The 20589-nt window shown below is 47.0% G+C and overlaps 1 protein-coding gene across 2 annotated transcripts in view; it reads left to right on the top strand.

Annotated features, from left to right (window-relative positions):
• The window catches only part of PRKCB (protein kinase C beta), a 328287-nt gene that overhangs the window by 252331 nt on the left and 55367 nt on the right, over positions 1-20589 (top strand). For both annotated transcript variants that reach the window (XM_040458748.1, XM_040458747.1), the window contains exon 9: positions 16996-17169. In XM_040458748.1, coding sequence (XP_040314682.1) covers positions 16996-17169 — 174 coding nt within the window. The remainder of the gene's footprint in view (positions 1-16995; positions 17170-20589) is intronic.

Below are 20589 nucleotides of genomic sequence, written 5' to 3'. Positions count from 1 at the left end.
TTAATATAATAAGTTAAAGCATTTTTCTTTAACCTAAAAGCCCATTTTTTCTTGTGATTTTAAGAGAAATTAAGATGCTCTCACGAGCCCCTAAAAAGATTGTGCCCCCACCCCCAGCTCTGTGCTTAGTTTGCCTGCTATAGTGGGTGCCGGTTGCCAGCACTCGCCCCCTAGCACTGCATCCTCAGCAACATCAAGGCTTGTCTCCCTGAAAGCCACCAGCACGCTTAGCTAGCGTGAGCTCTGGGTTCGTGCACAAGAGAGCAATCCGGAGCTCCGAGCCCCAGACTACAGCGTCTTCTGCTGGAACCAGCCACTGCGCTGAGTTAACACAGGAAGAAATGGCATGAGGGAATGAAAAGGCAGTTTAGTTCAAACCCGTAACAAAGGCCTTTCCTAAGTCTTGGAGCTCCTGATGTAGGAGTCTATCCTAATTTTAATCTCATTAGTGGTATGGAGTCACACGCACACATACACGTACATACATTAGATGTGGTTATATAATCCTACAGACAAAAGCACTTTCCTTTCCTTGAACCTGCTTTGCTATCTTCTTGCGCCATATGGTGAGCTCCTTTATCATATGGTTCACAGATAGCTCAAAGTCTTTGCTACCTGTTCCCTTAATCCTCTTCCAGAGAACCTTTTGACATTTGCTGTCTGATCTTGGATTCCTGCCTTCTCTTTGGTTCTATCCCAATTATGGCACCTTCCTCCCAGCCCCCAGCCGTTTTCAAATGCAATTCTGATTGCAGCGTGTTTTTGCCAACTCATCTTCCCAAATCATGGTGAGGTCCTTCCACCTTCCTGATTTTTCCACGGCTCTCCTCCGTGAAATGACTTGCTGCTGTTCTACAGCCCTTACCTCCACTCCTCAGAAGAGAGTCCATTACAGAACAAGAAATTAGAAGGGTCCATTTTCCCCCAACAAAATTGATTATATCAAGGAAAATGAGATCTCTGGAATTCAAATTTTGTAAGCCTCTGCCCTGCTACAAGTAGATGGTCAAGCCAGAGTGAGCAAAGGGGGTACTTAGTAGAAAGACGTGCCTGTTTCTGTGTCTCTCATCAATACCCAAAGGCAGGAAGTACAGCCGGAACAAGGAAGCTTCTTCCAGGAAACCAACAACATGGCCTCCATCTTGGGGGCCCCAGTCTGTCATCCCTGCTTCTTGCTAATGTCTCTCTCTGTGGATATGCACCAGCCTGTGTCACTTCTCAATTCTCAATATCTATTTCTCACATCTGGACTATCCTAGAATTTTAAAATCCCAGGAAAGAGAATCTGATGGGCCAGTATGGCACAGGGATCCCGATGATCCGTGGCCATGGGGAGAGGTCGCTTTGCCAGCCGTCCATCGGGAAGGACAACAGAAACAGGCTCTCTGAAAAGCAGAGGGGGTTTGGACAGTTTCTCTAAGAGAAGGAAGGAAATAACTGTCCTGTCTGATACACAGACCAAAGTGGGAGTTGCTGTTAAGCCTGTACATTCTTGAACGTGTTGCCTGACTCTTTGGGAAAAATAATACGAAGTGAATTCTACTTCTGCTGTTGAAGGGCCAGCTAGAGGCTATTAGCATGGAAACTGTGTCTCAGGTGATAATTCATGGCCACTGGTCCAATTACTGTGCTGTCACGGCTCCTGCTACTCTCTGCATAGCCATGTCAACTGCATCTTTATGTGCTGTTTCAGAAATCCACAGTCCTGTTAAGATGAATCCCGGGTTTCTAACAGCATAACCCATAATTTTTTTCTACAACAAACATAATAGCAGAAACCTGTAGGTTATAATTGCCCAACACCCAGGGTAAAAATGTGGCATGCACAAATAAGGATAGTGAATACTATTAGACATAGTGTGTTTCAACCCCCCCTCCTGCCCAAAACCTCATTGAAAACCACTGCAGAGATTGATAATATATTCTGAGCATTGAGAACTTGTCTAAATGTTTTATATGCATTGCTCATTTAAATGTTACAGCAATTTGGGGCTCCTGGGTGGCTCAGTCGGTTAAGCGTCAGACTTCGGCTCAGGTCATATCTTATGGCTCGTGAGTTCGAGCCCCACGTTGGGCTCTGTGCTGATGGCTCAGAGCCTGGAGCCTGCTTTGGAGTCTGTGTCTCCCTGTCTCTCTGCCCCTCCCCTGCTCATTCTCTCTCTCTCTCTCTCTCTCAAAAATAAAGAAAATGTTAAAAAATTTTTTTAAACTTTACAACGATCTTACAAGGTGGGTACTATTGATAGCTCCATTTCACAGATGAGGAAGTAGAGGCTGAGACAGACAAGAGACTTGCAGATTTACGCAAACAGTGAATGCAGGATCAAACCCAGGGGGTCCGTCTCCTGAATGCATAACCACTAAGCCACATGGCCAGCTGCCCTCCAAGTGCTCCATTTCTGCCTTGGAGGAAGCCCGTTCTCCATTAGCCTATAACACCACCAGCAAAGGAAGGCTTGCGCACACAGGGCAGATCAGATTAGAGAGAAAACAGGCTTCCTTTGTGCAACCTAATTGTTCAAATCGATGACAGACCCTTAAGGGTTTCATTGCATTTTCTTTCGGTAAAAGGCATCAGTTACTGGTTTGCTTTCCCTGGGGAACCGTGTGAAAAAACAGTCAAATGAAATCTGCTTTTATTTTAACCATCTACCTTTGTCAGTTGTAACACATGATTCAAAGAAAATTGACTAAGCATACATATCGCCAGCATTGATTTTGGCTCAAAAGAACGCTACGATAACTGGAGTTGATACCTATCAGTTATCATTAACTGATTCTATGATATCAGTAATTAGGAGTGATATAGCCCAGGGTTTTGAAATTTTTGTGTTTCTTAGGACAACCCAATCAAACAATTAAAAAATTTGTTTAAATGAAATCCAACTAAACGTCTTCATTGAAAACATAGGAGCTAGGCATATGAGGTTCCAATCTCCTTATCCCCCTCTGCCCCCCTGTCCCCAGCATTGGCTGTGAGTCATTCCTTCCTCGGTGTAGTGACATTTGCTTAACAATAGCAAGCTCAGGGATGACTCGGCTAAAAGAATCTCCATTCTAAACTTCCTTTCACACTTCCTCCGGCTCTCTCTGCTAGTGGGCAATAGTTCAACTTGATTAAATCTGAGGTGTCACATGACATCGTTTTAAAAGGCTTAAATCTTAACACCTGTTAACCCAAACTCTGACCTGAAATTTTGGCTGATCTCCCTCATTATCAATGTTCCCCACCACAGTGGTGCATTCATTACCATTGATGAGCCTGTGTTGACACGTCATTATCACCCAACGTCCACAGTTTACATTAGGATTCACCCTTCGCGTTGTACATTCTGTGGGTTTGGACAAATGTATAATGACATGTATCCACCGTTATAGTATCATACAGAATAGTTTCACTGCCCTAAAAATCCCCTGCGTTCTGCCTATTCATCCGTCCCGCCCCCCTACCCCCTAGCAACCACTGATCTTTTCACTGTCTCCATGGTTTTGCCTTTTCCAGAATGTCATATAGTTGGAATCGTACATATGTAACCATATAAAGAGATTTTATTTTAAATACAGAAAGCCTTACATAATAAATCATGAAATAACCAAGTTGTATCATCGGAGTTGATCTGCGTGCTGTCACTGTTCTTATTTTTTTGTTCGTCCAACTTGAAGATTGTACCCACCAAGTCCTACCCAGATCCACACTATTAACTCCCAATTAACATCTTTTCCCCACTGTATCGCTTTTCCATTTTTTCTGAAGTACTTCTTCAATTAACAAGTCTCCCCAGTTGCCAGAAATCATTTCTACACTGTTAACTTCCTGTTTGTGGCTAGAGGCAAAGGCATTTGATTCCCCCAACTCACATGACTTCATATTTGGTTAATGTGACCACCATTAAAAATAAAATTTAAACGCACAGTATGTGTGGACATACGTGCTTAGAAAACTTGATCCGAAGTTTGAACGATAAGAATACACTTTGTAGAATCAAACTCGGGGCCCTGAGGGTAACCTAGAGCATGTTAGGACATCTTCTTGTCCAGTGAAAGTTGAAGGTCGGGAAAGCCTCAAAGGCTAACAATTCATCGGCCATGATCAACATGGCACCTTCTGTTCTTTCTCTCTGTTGAGCTCTTCACATGCCTTATGCCATGGAGTCATCCTCGTGGCCCCATGGACTGATGGACTCTTGTCTACATGTTGCTCCCACATCCAGCATGCTCTAAGATCGCTCAGTTGGAATGGATCTGCTCCACACTCCAGGCCTCTGGTTACCAAGGGTTGAGTGGCTCGAACCAAGTCTTTATCCCTGGCCCAGTCCAAGGGCGGACTTCGGCACATCTGCATGCCACAACAGACCGATCGATGAAGGCCTGGAGGCCAGGCATATCGTCCTCCCTCATTCAGAACTTTGGAAGCTGACTTCACAGGGAAGCCCTGTCCACACTGAGCGTTCACCTCCCCAAGGGTCCTCTTAGCCTCCTGGGGCGGGCTCGTGCCCGCCCCATCTCTAAGCACAGAATGTAAGACCTGGCTTTCATTCCGGACTTGGCATTACATCTCCTGGGAGATTGATTTTGCAGACATTTTGGTCTGTGGCTTCTGCTCGCCTTCTGCCTTTCTGTTTGTCCCTTCCGATAAAGGGAGAGAGAACCATGCTCCCCATAGAGAGAGTTGGAGCATCTCTTTTATTCTTCCTGACTCTGCTTTCGCGTTAACAATGTGGCTTGCTGTGGTGCTGAGTGCCCAGTGTCACCTGCGTTATGTCACTCGCTCTCACAGCAGCCCTGTGGGGGACGAGCTGCCACTGTGGCCCTTTCATGGGCGAGGGAACTGAGACTCAGAGAGGTTGAGTAATTCGCCCACGATTACACAGCAAGCACATGACTGAGCCAGGCTTTAAACTCATGATTACAGAGCCGAACTTGTACCACCGGGGTCTCACAATTCTAATTAGATGCAAAGCTTCCAGCTCTTCAGACTCTGTCGCAGCTGCATTCTTACCTCAAAGAGCTTGTCAGCGTCCCTGTCATGTTAGAAGATGTGGATGCGGGAGCTAACCTTCATTTTGTAACGCAGCCGCACCCAGATTTCTCTCACAGTCCTCCTCCTGAGTGGGTGAACACTTCGGGAGGGGCAGATGGACAGTGTTTGCCCAGTGCTCCAGCCCCTGATTACACCACCACCCTGATGGCCTGCCAAACCACCGCTGCGTCCTCCCCCGGGCAGGCCAAGCCTGGCACAAGAAGGCCCCCAATATTTAGAAGATTCTGATTTAATTGGTCTGGACTGTGGCCCAGGCATCAGCTTCCGGAAGCTCCGCAGAGAATTCTAATGTGCGTCCTGGAGAAACAGGAGCTTGGTGCCAGCCTGCAAGGCAGACCCCAGCTAAGGGTGGGGAGGGCAGGAGCAGCGTCTGCCTTCAGATCAGAGCTGAGCTGATCTAAAGTACCCTCTGCTGGCCTCCGTGGGGCTGGGTGCAACCCACAGGAGACAGCCCAGAGAGCAGGGGAACCCCTGAAAAGATGGAACCCTAAAATAAGGGAGGATGCACACCTTGCAGCAGACCACCACCCAAGACCTGCCCCCGAGCCTGCTCCCTTGTGTGGTGGGTGTGGGAGAGGAGGGGGCCAGGGTCTACAGTGAGCCTACGGCGTATACACCCGGCGTTAACTTGCTTCTCTCTCCCTGTCCCATGCCAACCTGAGCTCAGGCACCTTATTGACCCATCCTTTTCTCCCAGGTTGGACTTTCGGGACCCCATGAGCCTCAAGTCCGTCTCTGTCTTTCTCTTTTGGATGCACCATTTGAGTTCAAGTTCAAGTCTTTCCCTAATCCCAGTGTGTTAGTTCAGCTTGGAGGTTCCAACAGTGCTAGATGCTTGGTCTCTCCCCCCTCCTCCCCTCCCCTCTCCCCCTCCTCCCCTCCCCCTTCTCCTCCTTTCCCCTTCTCCCCCTCCCTCTCCCCCTCCCCTTCCTCCTCCTCCCCTTCCTCCACCTTCCCTGTTGTAGGGATGTTGTTAAGAACACCATCCACTGTAGCACTATGAGTTCAAGATCCATGCGAGACATTCTTCTCTTTAAAAAACGATTTTCCTTAAAGGAAATATGAACTTGTGTTAGATTTCATGTGTCTCTGGTTGCTTTGGCCTCCAGGAACCTGAGGAGGGAGGAAGAGAAAAAAAGAGAAACTGTAAACACTTTATAGTGTATAATGCTTTTAACCACCTTTATTGAAGTATAATTTACATATCATGAAATCCACTTGTTTCTGTTATATAATCTTGAATGCCACTTCAATTTCTTTGTGAAATATGGATTAGATACGGCCATATATAAGCTAAACAACGCTTAGACCTAAGTCACTGGAGATCTCCAGTGACCCAGAGCTAGGGTTTTTGTTTTTTGAAGCTATTTTCTCCTCATGCAGATTTTTCCCATTCATTTATCCAATGAATATTCCTTGAGTGTCTGTTGGGGGTACAACAGTAAACAAGTCAACAAAATAGCTGCTCTCAGAGAGCTTACATCTAGGGACGGAGGGAAGGAGAGAGAGAGAGGACTCTAATGCCAGGTGTGGTGAGTACTATGAAGAAAAACAAAGTAAGGGGAAGCGGATGAGGAATAACAAACTGGGCTGTAACTTTAGAGAGAGTGGTCAGTGGCACCTGGGTGGCTCAGTTGGTTAGGCATCTGACTTCAGCTCAGGTCATGATCTTGCAGTTTGTGAGTTCAAGCCCCGAGTTGGACTCTGTGCTGGCAGTTTAGAGCCTGGAGTCTGCTTCGGATTCTGTGTCTCCCTCTCTCTCTGCCCCTCCTCTGCTCACACTCTGTTTCTCTCAAAAATAAATAATCATTTAAAAAGTTTTTTGTTTTATTTATTTATTTATTTATTTATTTATTTTTTAAATTTTTTTTTTCAACATTTTTTATTTATTTTTGGGACAGAGAGAGACAGAGCATGAACGGGGGAGGGGCAGAGAGAGAGGGAGACACAGAATCGGAAACAGGCTCCAGGCTCTGAGCCATCAGCCCAGAGCCCGACGCGGGGCTCGAACTCACGGACCGCGAGATCGTGACCTGGCTGAAGTCGGATGCTCAACCGACTGCGCCACCCAGGCAGCCCCTTTTTTTTTTTTTTTTAAATTTAGAGAAGGTGGTCAGGGAGGACCTCTGCAAGGAGATGAGGGAGTAAACTTGAGCATATCTAGGGGGGGAGTCCTAAGTGCAGTGGGGGGAGAGGAAGACCCTAGGAAGGCAGAGTGAGCACAGACCCACTTGCATTTTATAGCATCATTGGGGTGTGTAGAAACCAGTGGGCGTGTTGGTTGGGAACAAGTGGTCGGGGTGGGGGCGGGCGGGGGAGCAAGGAATAATTAGGAGACAATTCAGGAGGCCAGACTCAGGAGCATGGTGGCTTAGGTCAGGAAGGACGTCGGGGAGGGAATACATTTTGAATCCAGAGCTGACAAAACTTGTTGATGCCTTGGATGAGGGGCGTAACCAAGAGGAGTTAAGAGAGACTCAGTTTGGCTTTGGACTTTTGGCAGGTGTCCAGTGAAGTTGGGGAAAGGGAGCAGGGTCTTGGGTCCCCGACTATGCCTGCCCTTTCACATTAGTAAGTGCACGGACCCACAGTTAGTTGAGAAGCGGACATTGGGGCTGGTGGGCAAGGATCATGATCAGGCCCCTCGGTCGTTCTCGGTCGATCGTTCTCTGATAAAGATGAATAGATGATAACCACTGTAGTGGGTGGAATTGTCTTCCCCCCAAATATGTGTTCAAGTCCTAACTACAGGATGTTATCAAGTTCTGGTATGGTGATTCAATGACTGGTGTCCTTAAAAGGAGAGCAAATTTGGACACAGACACGGGGGCACAGGAGAGAACGCCACGTGAAAACAGAAATTGGAGTGACGTATCTGTAAGCCAAGGATTGTTGGCAACCGCTGGAAATCAGGAAAGAGGCATGGAACAGATTCTCCGTGAGAATCTAGAAGGAAGCTTCTAGAAGGAAGCACGTCTGCCAACACCTTGGTTCCAGGCTTCTGGCCCCCAGAACTGTGAGAGAATAAAATCCTGTGGTGCTGAGCCACCCAGTTTCTGGTTCTTTGCTACGGCAGCCCTAGAAAAATGGACAACCACCAGGTGTTAAACCCGCATCATTTGCCCAGCACGGTGTTAAGGTGCACACTTTGCTCACTGTATCCTGTAAAATTCCCTCACTACCACCAACAGCTAAGTGTTGTTGGTGTCCCCGTATTACCAGAGGAGGAGAAGTTCGGTGAACTTCCCCAGGTCACGCAGCTAGTGTGCAGTGGAACTCGGGCAGGTACCAGGTCCCGTGACTCTGAACCCCATGCCCTAACCATCATGCAACATTATGCAAAGGCCACGACTCCAGACACGTTCTGCCGTTTGCATTCACCAGTAAAGTTCATCGCAACCTACTTTGCATCCAGGAGTCCCTGGGCTACTTTCCCACATCTTATCTGCTGCCACTGGAGCGTTGTTATTTATCACATCTCTCCCAGAAGATTCTTGGGTAACAGATGTGGCTTGGAATTTGATAAGAGCGTCACTTCAACACATCCTTTCAATCTGTTTGGAATCCTCACCCTGGAGACGGAGGGACAGCTGAGCAAACAGCCCACACCCTCTATGTTGGTATTAACTGAACTGGAAGCTCCAGAAACTTCATGAGGCAATTAATGAAAAGCAAAAGATCATTTCCATTTGGAGGAACATTTTAGAACGTGGCCATCGCTGTGGCCGTGGCAATGGCGATTTCTCTGCCATTTATTTCCCTCTCTCATGCCAGTGCATCAGGGCACGGAGGGAGGAAGGAAGATCTCCCCGGGCCGCTTAATGCTTGGAAGCAGGGCCATGCCCATCCTGTTTTAGGGCACATCACCAATGCCTAGCATTGTGCCTGGCACAGAATCCCCAAGAGAGCTTGTGGATGGAGGAACCTGGATGCATGGTTGTGGCACCAACTCAGACCAAGCCCATCTCACCAAGTAAATGAATGGTTTGTCAATGGCTGTATAAGAAATAGAGAAAGAAATGACTGTTCTGTCTGTGGCCTTGAATTAGCCCATGAGCTCCCCAGCCTCAACATGTGGGGTGGGTAGGAAAAGGAGGAACAGGGCTGGGATCTGGAGCCGAATTTGAAACCCTCCTGTGACAGCTTGCAGTAAATAATTTGAATAATTTCCCACAGCAGAACACTTGGTGCTTGAGGTCCAGAGAATCAGATAGAATATGGTTAAGTGCGTGGGTTTTGGAGACAGGGGCCGTAGGAAGTTTCACTTCTAGGGGAGAAACTTTAGGCAAGACACTCACTTCCTACGCCCTGGCTTCCTCGTCTGTAAAGTGAGGTACTGAAGTTCCCACTGTGCATTCCAGTGGAGATTAAAGGAGATCCTGAGCAGTATAAGCAAGAAATGGGAGGGGTTATCATTACCAACCCATAAGGACCCCCCCTCCCCCGACCTGTGCTGGTCCCGCCTCCAGCGCCCCCCTCCCTTCTTCCTGGTGCAAACCCTGTACCATTCCATCCCAGCTGCTTTGGTTGCTGGATCTCTCCAATTCTGCTAGAGATGATTGGTTGCTGCCTCGCAGACAGCTGGGAATTGAAATCTAGGATCTGCATTCTAGAGCTTGAGTGCTCACTTCCTACAGTAATTCTAGGAGAAGGTTTGTAGGTTTGGATAGTTTGATCCTAAGGGAGCACAGTTCTCTTCCCTCTGCCTGGAATATGCCTGCTGGCTCTGCTGATCTTCTAGGTCCACACTTCGCTATTGTTTCCCCAGAACATCTTTCGCTGACCTGCGCGATCAGGTTGGGTCCTCTGTTTAACCAGTCGTGAGGCGCCGGGCACTTCTCTTGCTGGGGTTTAATCGTCACTGATTTAGGTAATTATTTGTGCAGGAGGGCGAGCTTTGTGAGCCCTGCATCCCCAGTGCCTATCCCAGTGCCTGGTGCATCCCAGACATGTAATGTTTACTGAATGAATGGATGAATTGGCCAGCCTTCCAAGTCCTGGATAAGACTAGAAAAGATGACACATTTGGAAGGCACAATGAATTCCTTCTCTGTTGCATCTCTTAATTGAAGCCTTTTAAAAATAAAATTGATTGAGGGGCACCTGGATGGCTTAGTCGGTTAAGAGACTGACTTCGGCTTAGGTCATGATCTCACAGTTTGTGAGTTTGAGCCCTGCATCAGGCTCTCTGCTGTCAGCAGAGAGCCTGCTTCGGATCCTCTGTCTCCCCCCGTCTCTGTGCCTCTCCCTTGTTCTCGCCTTCTCTCAAAAATAAACAAACATTTAAAAATAAAATAGCATAACATAAATAAAAAAATGAAATAAGATAAAATAAAGAAAGTGATAGAAGAGAATATGCATAACAAAACCCAAGAATTAAAGAAACCAAGGTAACAGGGACCACACCTGGCAACGCTGGGTTACATCAGTGCACGTGGGAACTTAGAAGACTCTGTTCTAGTCATCTATCGCTGGTGAGACATCATCCCCAAACTCCACCAACCACAGATATTATCTCCCAATGTCTCCGTGCATCAGGGATCGTGACTTGGGAATGCTTTGCTGGTTGATCGTGGTTCGGGGTCTCTCCTGCAGTGGCTGGGACCTCTGAGGCTGGAGCACTGGGGCTGGCTGGCATGCAGCCCCAGGGCTTCTCCAACGGGGTCTCATTCCTTGGCCTCACTGGCATGGTGGCACCAGGGCCCCAAAGGCAGGTGTCCCAAGAGAAACTAAAAAGCTACTACTCAGAAGTCACAGGGGGCCACTGCCATCATCCTGTTCATTGAGGCAGTCGCAAAGGTCTGCCCAGGTTCAAGGGGCATAAATTGCATCTTGGATAGAGGAGTATTAATCTTTATAAGCACTGTGAAAAACCACCTCCTTCATGACGTGAGGAAAGCTCTCAAAAAGACCTCCAAGAGGGGCCGGAGAGATTCCTATTGAAAGGGAAAGCCTGATGAGAATATTAAGGAGGAACAAAGAGAAGTTTCCTTCTTACCCCTGTTAATGACTGCTGAGAAGAAGAAGCTGTTAGGAACATCAAGGTAGAAGTCTGTTTTCCCCATGGATACCTCCTGACCACCATATGAAATGAATCGATTTTGAGAGTACCCCGGAGTTCCGCAAATCAACAGATTTCGTGATTAGGGTCATGAGGGGGAGGGGGAGAAACACTTGTTAACATGCAGACCACAGGCCACAGCCCAGACCTTCTGGTGCTTGGGATCTGTGTCATAAGTGTCCCCCAAGAAGCAGGAGGCATCGTCCTTTATAGAGAATGGACCTTGCCTTGGCTTTGATTGCATACTGACCTGTTGGTATTTGGCTTTCTGAAATTTTAATTTTGATTAAGAATTTGAGCCACCCGGGGCGCCTGGGTGGCGCAGTCGGTTAAGCGTCCGACTTCAGCCAGGTCACGATCTCGCGGTCCGTGAGTTCGAGCCCCGCATCAGGCTCTGGGCTGATGGCTCAGAGCCTGGAGCCTGTTTCCGATTCTGTATCTCCCTCTCTCTCTGCCCCTCCCCCGTTCATGCTCTGTCTCTCTCTGTCCCAAAAATAAATAAACGTTGAAAAAAAAAATTAAAAAAAAAAAAAAAGAATTTGAGCCACCCAAATAATAAGTTTGTCTTACAGGACCCCCTAAGTACCAGAAATCTTCTCCAACTGATATAAATAAAAATGGTAACTTTATTGTAGGGATATGGAGGTTTTTCATGGGTAACAGCCAAGCCTCATGAGAAATTGGAACCAGGAACTGGAAAGGAAGGCCTCTTCTCATTCTCTGAACTTCTTCCCCCCCCCCCCCGCCCCCAAGACACATCAGTTTCTTCTTTGCCTGCATGTGGTAGAAAAGGACCAATCTAGGCAGACCTATGTGTTTCTCTATTCAGGGACCCAGGACTGACTTTGCCCAGTAGCCTATTCCAAATTCTTTGGAGAGAGAAACTGATTGGCTCAGCTTAGGTCAGTAGCTACCTCTGATCCAATCAGCTATGGCCAGGTGGGTGCACTGCCCAACCAGAAGGTTCTTCTAATAGAGTCAGAAGAATTGAAAGTCATGCCAAGATTCACTTCCAAATTGAACTGCCCGTGTGAATATGTGGTCACTTTTATTTCTCCTGATCTTTCTTGAAACACATATTCTAGAAACATCTGGTGCCTGACCCATCTCCATTTATGTATGTATGTACGTATTTACTTAATTATATTGAAGTATAGTTGACACACATTATTCTGTTCGTTTCAGGTGTATGACATTGTGATTTACAATTGTATACATTATGCTATGCTCACTTCAATGTTACCATCCATCACCGTACAATGTTATTATAATATTGTTGACTATATTCCCTATGTGGGACTTTTCGTCCCCATGACTTATTCATTTTATGGCTGGAAGTTTGTACCTCTTTTTTTTTTTTTAATTTTTTTAATGTTTATTTTTGAGAGAGAGAGACAGAGCACAAGTAGGGGAGGGCCAGAGAGAGAGGGAGACACAGAACCCAAAGCAAGCTCCAGGCTCTGAGCTGTCAGCACAGAGCCTGATGTAGGGCTTTAACCCACGAACTGTGAGATCATGACCTGAGCCGAAGTCGGATGCTTAACCGACTGAGCCACCCAGGCACCCCTGGAAATTTGTACCTCTTAATCCCCTTCACCTATTTCGCCCATCCTGAAACCCCTTCCCCTCTGGCAACCACCAGTTTGTTCTCTGTATTTGTGGGTCTGTTTCTGGTTTGTGTGTTTGTTTTGGTTTTTAGATTCCTCATATGAGTGAAACCGTATGGTATTTCTCTTTCTCTGACTAATTTCACTTAGCACAATACCTTCTACGTCCATCCACGTTGTCACACTTGGCAAGATCTCCTTATTTTTTGTGGCTGAGTGATATTCCACTGTGTACACACACATACACACACATGCACACACTGTTTTCTTTATCCATTCATCTATTCATCTATCAGTGGACATTTAGCCATCACTTAGTTTTATACAAAAAAAAATGTTATTGGAACATAACTGCACCCATGCATTTGTGTATTGTCTATGGTTGCTTTCCCACTATGGTGGTGGAGTTGAGTGGTTGATATAGAGACTAAAATATTTACTATTCAGCCCTTCCCAGGAAAAGTTTTCTGACCCCTGCTCTAGGATTTGATTCAGTTCTGTATCTCCATAGTTACCAGCGTTTCATGTGTTTCATTCCTACTTTCCTCCAGCCAATACAGGGGAATTTCCCGACCTTGGCTCATTTGTACACCACTCACACGATGTCAGAGATGCTATATGGTATCGGTTTTTTCTTCCTTCTACCCACGTTGCTTGGGACAGAGCAAGGCACCAGAATCCATACCCATCTCTGTTAGTTGACTTAAAAAAAAAAAAAATTTCAGGGACGCCTGGGTGGCTCAGTCGGTTAAGTGTCCGCCTTCGGCTCAGGTCACAATCTCAGCCTGTGAATTCGAGCCCCGCGTCGGGCTCTGTGCTGACAGCTCAGAGCCTGGAGCCTGCTTGTGTCTCCCCCTTTCTCTGCCCCTCCCCCACTTGTGCTCTGTCTCTCTCTGTCTCTTAAAAAAAAATAAATGCAAAAGAAATTTTTAAAAAACCTGATTTCTGCAAATGCCACAGTATTTCCTGAGGTCCGAATCACGTAGCATTGATGATTTGCAAGGTGATTTTAGCTTAGTGCTTGAGATTTTTTTAGGTGGTACATAGAAGTGATATTAAATGAAATTAAATCACATCATGATAGAACGATTCTCTGTTTATATTTTCTTTCAGTCTTTCTTATTACTTGAACAAGAAAATCTCAGTTGATGACAATATGCCGTTAATAGTTCTCTAACACTTGCTAACATCATTTTTCCCTTTAACAAGGAGAGCATGCAGGGGCTGGCTAGGAACCTTCAGCAGCTAGCAAAAGCTAACTAGAATTTCCTAGCACTGCTTTGCTTTTATTTATTTTTATGCTTATTTCCATTTATGGCTGGTGATACTGACTTGCCATTAATAGTGGTGATACAGAGTTTCCTTTCTCAGATAAATTTAGTTAAGTAAAAATATGACGAGGTTGTTAAAATACTAAGCAAATACCAGTTTAGGTGATGGGAAAAGATGTGCAAAAGGCACATGAATGATCGATGGAAGTTTGGGAAACTTGTGTTAAAGTGACTGACATAGCTACAAAAAAGTCCTGGTGCCCAGCGGAGGGAGTGACCCATTTGGTCTGAGTACATCCCTGAGGGTTTGAGAGGGAGGTGACATCTGAGCTGAATCACTGATTTTCTGGGCAGTGAAAGAGTGTAGAAGGACATTGCAAGCGGTGGGAATATAATATTCAAAGGAAAAGAAAGAAGAGAATGTGGTCACGGAATTGTCTGGCTTGTGGGGATCACTGAAGGATTGTATGCATTTGAGTAACATGGCCAGAGCAGCATTTTTAGAGCAGTTGTTAGCTCGAGCAGGTTAAGCTCTCTGAGCCTCAGTTAGTCTATCTGTAAAATGGGGATAATGGAAATATTATCAGGGAACTTCTCAGCCATCTGTCCTGCTTCTCCTCCTGTCAGGGGGCTGGGATGTCCTATCATGACTGCATCGACACGCAAGGTGTCCAGGGCCCCCTCCTCTGTGTCTTGGGTGGTCGAGCAGGGGATTGTTTGGAATACTTCTTGGCAATGAGAAAGAATGAAATCATGCCATTTGAAGCAAGGTGGATGGAACTGGAGGGTATTACGCTAAGTGAAATAAGTCATACAGAGAAAGATAGATACCTTATGTTTTCACTCATATGTGGATCCTGAGAAACTTAAGAAGGAGGCAAACCATAAGAGACTCTTAAATCCTGAGAACAAACTGAGGGTTGATGGGAGGTGGGGGAGAGGGGAAAGTGGGTGATGGGCATTGAGGAGGGCACCTGTTGGGATGAGCACTGGGTGTTGTATGGAAACCAATTTGACAATAGATTATATTTAACATAAAAAATTAAAAAAAATAAATTTTTAAAAAGAAAAAAAAAGAGGGATTGTTAGACGGTGCCTTGACCAGTGGTGACGGGTCGGTGGGGCTGTCCACACTCGAAACCGGCTCACTACTGAGCCCCCTCCTGTTGGGCTCAGGGGTCCTCTCAGCTGAAGGTTCTTTTTTCCACCTTCAGCCCCTCTACTGGTTTGTCTCCCAGGCAAGTCACGTCCCGGCCTCCACCCTGCACTTGTCCCTTCCCCAATCTTCTCTGGAACCTGGGAGCAGAACAGCCCTATCTCCACCTGACTCTCTGCGTCTTCGAACACTGGCCTCCTGGAGGCATTGTTTCTGCTGTGGTGAGGGCTGGGGAAGGGAAAATGGCCCTTGAGGACTAGCGAGAGAACAGGGAAGACCGGGAACAAACTGAAGACACATGGCCCAGCGCTTTGAGCCCCACCCTGCCATGTGGACTGGCGGGTCTGCGTGGGGATCGAGTAGATGCCCAGCAGGTAGGCCCTGCTCAGCTTGGCAGCCCTTATTTCTCTAGTGGGGCTGGAGGGGAGAAGCTGAGAAAGTCCTATGGTAGTGGCAGTGTGCACCAGGAACTTTCTTGCTAAGTGCTCTAAATTCCTGGGTCTACAGTGCCCATGGCCACCCCTGGCTGTGATGAGAAAGGAGATGGTGAGAGCAGGAAATGGGGCTTCTGGGAGCCAGTGGGCTCAGCCTGGAAGCTTCCATGCAGTTAGACTCTAATTTACCATTAAGATAAGAGCTGAACGAAATATGCCAAGCTACCCTCCTGCCTCAAAGAGCTTTCTAGGCCTCCCTCCCTCTGGCCTTAAGGCTCTATTGCATTCTCTGGTCCCCCAGCTGAGTCAGGTGTGAGCATTTTATTTACCCAACCACCTAAGCACCTTGAGGATTCTTCTGGAGCTCTGAGCAAGTCAAGTGTTTAAAGGCAGAGACTTTAGAGTCAGTTAGACCTGAGTTCAAACCCTGGCCCTGTCCCTAACTGAATTTGCTGTGTGAGGGCATCTTCCCCTCCATGAGCCTGGCTTTCCTGTAAAATGGGGTTCTGCAAAGTAATGAGAAATAACAAATGAAAACCACTACTTGTGTGGCGCATTGATAAGTACTCAAAAATGTAGTGGTGACACGACACAGTGCATGCAGTGAATGCTTATTGCAGTCTGATTGCTTCTTCCTCCAGGAAGCCTTCCCAGAAGCCCCAGGGCCGATCAGGTCTCCTGCAGGGTAGTGGTACTGCCCTGTGCTGCTTCTAAGAGGCTTCTTGAAAATGGTACCCGCTGGCCACTGTGGCATCTGGCATAATCACAACCAGTGAAAATAATGATGTGTCCTGAGCCACCCTGATTAACATGCTGGATTGGTGACCACAGCTGCATGGAAGGAAGCCCTGGGACAACAGGAGACGGTGTTAAAATATTACACTAATCATCCCTGTAATTAATATCAGAAGCTTTCTTCCTCTGGACGGCAGGGGCAGAGAACGTGTCTGCTTCTTTATTGCTGTATTACCAGTGCTTAGCAGGCTTTTCTTGAATATTAAATAATCGAGTGAATAAGGAGACAGGTGCTCCAAATTCAGTTTTATCAGGAATTTGCCCATTCTCTCATTCAACAAATATTTATCGAAACTCTACCATGTACCAGGCACTATACCAGGCTCTTGGGTGACAGCAGTAAACAAAACCAGCAAAGATCCTTTCCCTCATGAGGTTTACATCCTAGCCCTGTTGGCTGGGCATTGATACAAATCCCAAAAGGATCGATACTTGCTTGTTGTTGTTGGAACCCTCCCTACTGATTGGGCTTAGCCATTCAAAATGCGAGGTCTGGAGAAAACTTTATCCATTGTTTCAGTGTCCACAGAGGGCATCTGGGCAGAGCTCGGAGTGGGTCTGAATGAGCATCGGCTGCCGCGGCTTTCTGGGCCCTTCCGACCACCCTGACAGGCTTATTCTCTTTCCCAGGTCATGCTCTCAGAGCGGAAAGGCACAGACGAGCTCTATGCCGTGAAGATCCTGAAGAAGGACGTCGTGATCCAAGATGACGATGTGGAATGCACGATGGTGGAGAAGCGGGTGCTGGCCCTGCCCGGGAAGCCGCCGTTCCTGACCCAGCTCCATTCCTGCTTCCAGACCATGGTAATTTGTCCGGGGGCCTGGCCATTCCACCTCTAGGGCTTCTCCAGGCTTTGACCAAAGCCATCCCAGCAGTGCTCACTCCAAAGAAGCACCTGGACCCTTTCCATTCTGGAGATGGGAGGCTGCTGTGCCCAGGGGATGCTGCTGAAAGTTTCTGCGGTTGCCACTGAGAAGCTCTCCCCTAGGCAGATGCTGTTTCAATGAGGATAAAAGAACTCAGGCAATTGGTTTAATAACCAACAGAGCAGGGTCTTTCTCAGACAGCAAGAGGTGACTTGAGGACAGGAGCTGAGGACTTTTGCTCTCACAATATAAGATGTTCTAGCAGAGCTTAGCGATGGGAGTGAGTTGCGAAGGGCCACAGGATGTGGGTTTAGACGGTTATAGTCAGCCCTCCAGACCTTCCAGATAAATGCTCCGGTATATTCTGCCAGTTGCAGGGACCTCCCTGAGGGAGGGGTTGCCTGAAAACACAGCCTGTGGGAGACTAATGGAGCAGGGGGCACAGTGTCCTAGGCAGGGACTAGTGAGCACAAAACCGTGGCTCCCAAGAAAAGAAGGGGACACTTGTGCCCTATTCGCTGTTAACTGTGATTCCATGTCTACCTGCGAGAGCAGGGGCCATCCCTTTAAGTAACCTGTCACCTTTCCCCGTTCGAATTAGACCCTGGCCTCCATGCCTAAGGAGGGGGTGGCCAGAGCCCAAATGCGAAAAGGTACAAAATTAATCCTTGCCTTTGGAGCTTCTAAAGGGCCAGTGGCCCAGTGACTTCAAGATGCTTTAAGGGATTCTTTGAGATGATTTCAATTCTGTGCAGCTCTTACTATGCGTGCTAATTTTAGAGCCCACCTCCTATGTAAGACGGGATGCTATCGTATATTGCATGTAATTTAAGGCTTGAGACTTCCTCTCTTCTCCAACATCACCAAGTCTTGTGCTCTGCTAAGTTAGATTCAACACTCCCAGCCCAGAAAGATCTAAAACTGGGTTAGGGTGGGTTTTCTCAGTGTAACCGCTCACCGGGCTTGGAACAGCCCTGTGTGAAAGGGACGGAACCGGACCTCGGCTCCTTCCCTGTTCGAAGAAGTCTCTTGATACATTTTGGGGTCAGAAGGACCTGGGCTCAGATCCCGGCTCTGTCACTTACCGTATTTGCCAAAGTAGGGTACATATACCCCAGCGCAAAGTGGCCCTGGGTACAAAGGGTGACTTTGGCTGGTGCATAGATTTAAAGTTACATCCCCCTTTTAATTAGCTTTAAGTTCTCCTGAATGCCTCAAGGGGAATGTTTCTGTTTGGTGTCAGCACACCTGTATCCTCTTTTTAACAGAAGAGTACCAGGCTTCCGTTTCTAAGCTTTGGCAAACACCCGTTTCTAAGTCACTGTTTTGCTTACGAGGTATTATAAGACAAATATTTAAACACACACACACACAAAATAGATGTTTTAGTAATGAGTTCTTATAAGGTTAAGTTCCTCAAACCACCACCCCGGTTGGGAAACAACTCTGGCCGCCACTCTGGAAGGTTATTCGTGTTCTAATCTCGATCTCCCGGCAAGCGGTGGCTTGACTTCCTTGTGCGTCTTTATAGTTTTATCACTTGAGTCTTATCGTCTCTTAATACGGTAGTTTAATCTTTCCCATTTTTAGACACTGGCTGTGTCTTTTAAGCCTTTTAATACAGTGATTTCTCCCCTCCATCCCTTCTGTTTATCCGTTCCTTCATCTGCTGAAGATCCTGGGCTGTTTGACCCAGAGCGTTTTCACGGTCTGGATTTGCGGATTGCACAGGTGTGGGCCTCTTGCACAGTTTTCCTGTCTGATGTGTCTCCTGCAAATCGGTAGCCGGGCCTAGAGACTCGGGCAGAATCAGGTCCGATCCCTTTGGTAAGAACGTAGAAGGCGTGCTCTTTGGTTCAGAGGCACAGAACACCCCGTGTCTCTCTTTCTGTGATGTTGGCCGTCACTGATGCTCACTCAGCCCCTAGGCCCGTTAATGGCGGTACCCTAATTCTGTCATTTCTTTTTCATTTACTGGTAGGATATGCCTCTTTGAAGGCAGGCTGCCCCTCCTCACTTGCCTGGTTCCCCATGGCACAGCTCGTATAGGAAACGCTGGATAAACGCTCGATTCTTTCTTGTTACTGGACAGTTTGTCACAAATTGGTTCATGATTATGCTCCAAAGGTGACTAGTCAACACTTGCTTCTAAAATAAAACGTTTGCGTAAAAGAAGAGAGTCGATGTAAAGAAAAGTATTACGCGAGCAACAGTTCACATCCTTGGCACAGAGGTGAAGAGAGTTCCAAAGCCTGAGTTTTAGGGAATTAGGTCCTTCAGGCACTCAAGAGGTAGCAGAGACAGGACCAGACTAGATTCTTAAACCTCTAAACTCCTCCACGCTGCATCTTCTCCTTTTCGCATCGTGGGTCCCCAGGTTTACCCACTGACATCAGTAGATCAAGAAGGGTCTCAGTCTGGTGAATAGACCAAGAAGAGATCCTGTTCTGAAGCAAGAGGTTGGACCAACTTAGAGCGCCATTTTCAATTTCGGTTGAATGTATTGAGATTGGAGGTATTAGTCATGTGTGACAAACATTAACGTACAGTATCTTTATTAGTAAGGTACTGCTTTCAAAATGATAGTAGAGTGGATTTGAGGCAATTCTTTTCATACTACACTGCCTCACTCGTATTTCAGTATGCTTTCTGGCATTAGACAGTAGGGCTGGGGTTTATCTGGAAATCATGCGGTGCCCTGGGTCCCCTCAAGGGGTGTCACATGTCAGGGAAGAGAGACAGTGCTGAGAACACAGTTCCGTGGGTTCGAGTCTTGTGTAGGGATGGAGGCCCATGTTGGCGGCCACCTCGCAGTCTCCTAATCCAGCAAGGCTGAGGGTGGAACAGACTGCCATCTTGTTGGTGCAGATCAAAGTAGCTACTCTCTCTAAGGGCCGCATGGTTTGGGGAAAATGTAACCATAAATGTTACAGTTGTGCTTGGCTTGAGGAGATGCCCTCACTGCCTTCGTGGCAGATAGTTTTTTTAAGCACATATACTTTGAGTTTACATAAATTAAATTCACTTCAAAGACATAATAATGCCTACTCACATGAGGCAAAGGCTGACACTGTTAAACCACATGACAACCTTTGGATGGGTCCTGTCATCACCCCTCTAAGACGAGGGGACTGAGGCCACACAGCAAGTACATTTCAGGGCCAGGATTTGAACCCAGGCAGCCTGGCTCCACGGGGTTTTACACTTAACTGTGACACTGTTAGGTCTTTTTAAAATTTTTTTTTGTTAATGTTTATTCATTTTTGAGAGATAGAGACAGAGCATGAGCAGGGGAGGGGCAGAGAGAGAGGGAGACACAGAATCCGAAGCAGGCTCAGGCTCTGAGCTGTCAGCACA

Source organism: Herpailurus yagouaroundi, unplaced genomic scaffold, assembly GCF_014898765.1.
Source record: "Herpailurus yagouaroundi ecotype Mexico unplaced genomic scaffold, PumYag 222, whole genome shotgun sequence".
In the NCBI taxonomy this organism is placed as follows: domain Eukaryota; kingdom Metazoa; phylum Chordata; class Mammalia; order Carnivora; family Felidae; genus Herpailurus; species Herpailurus yagouaroundi.
Note: the sequence above shows the minus strand (reverse complement) of the source record. Positions and strands in the feature narration are given on the sequence as shown.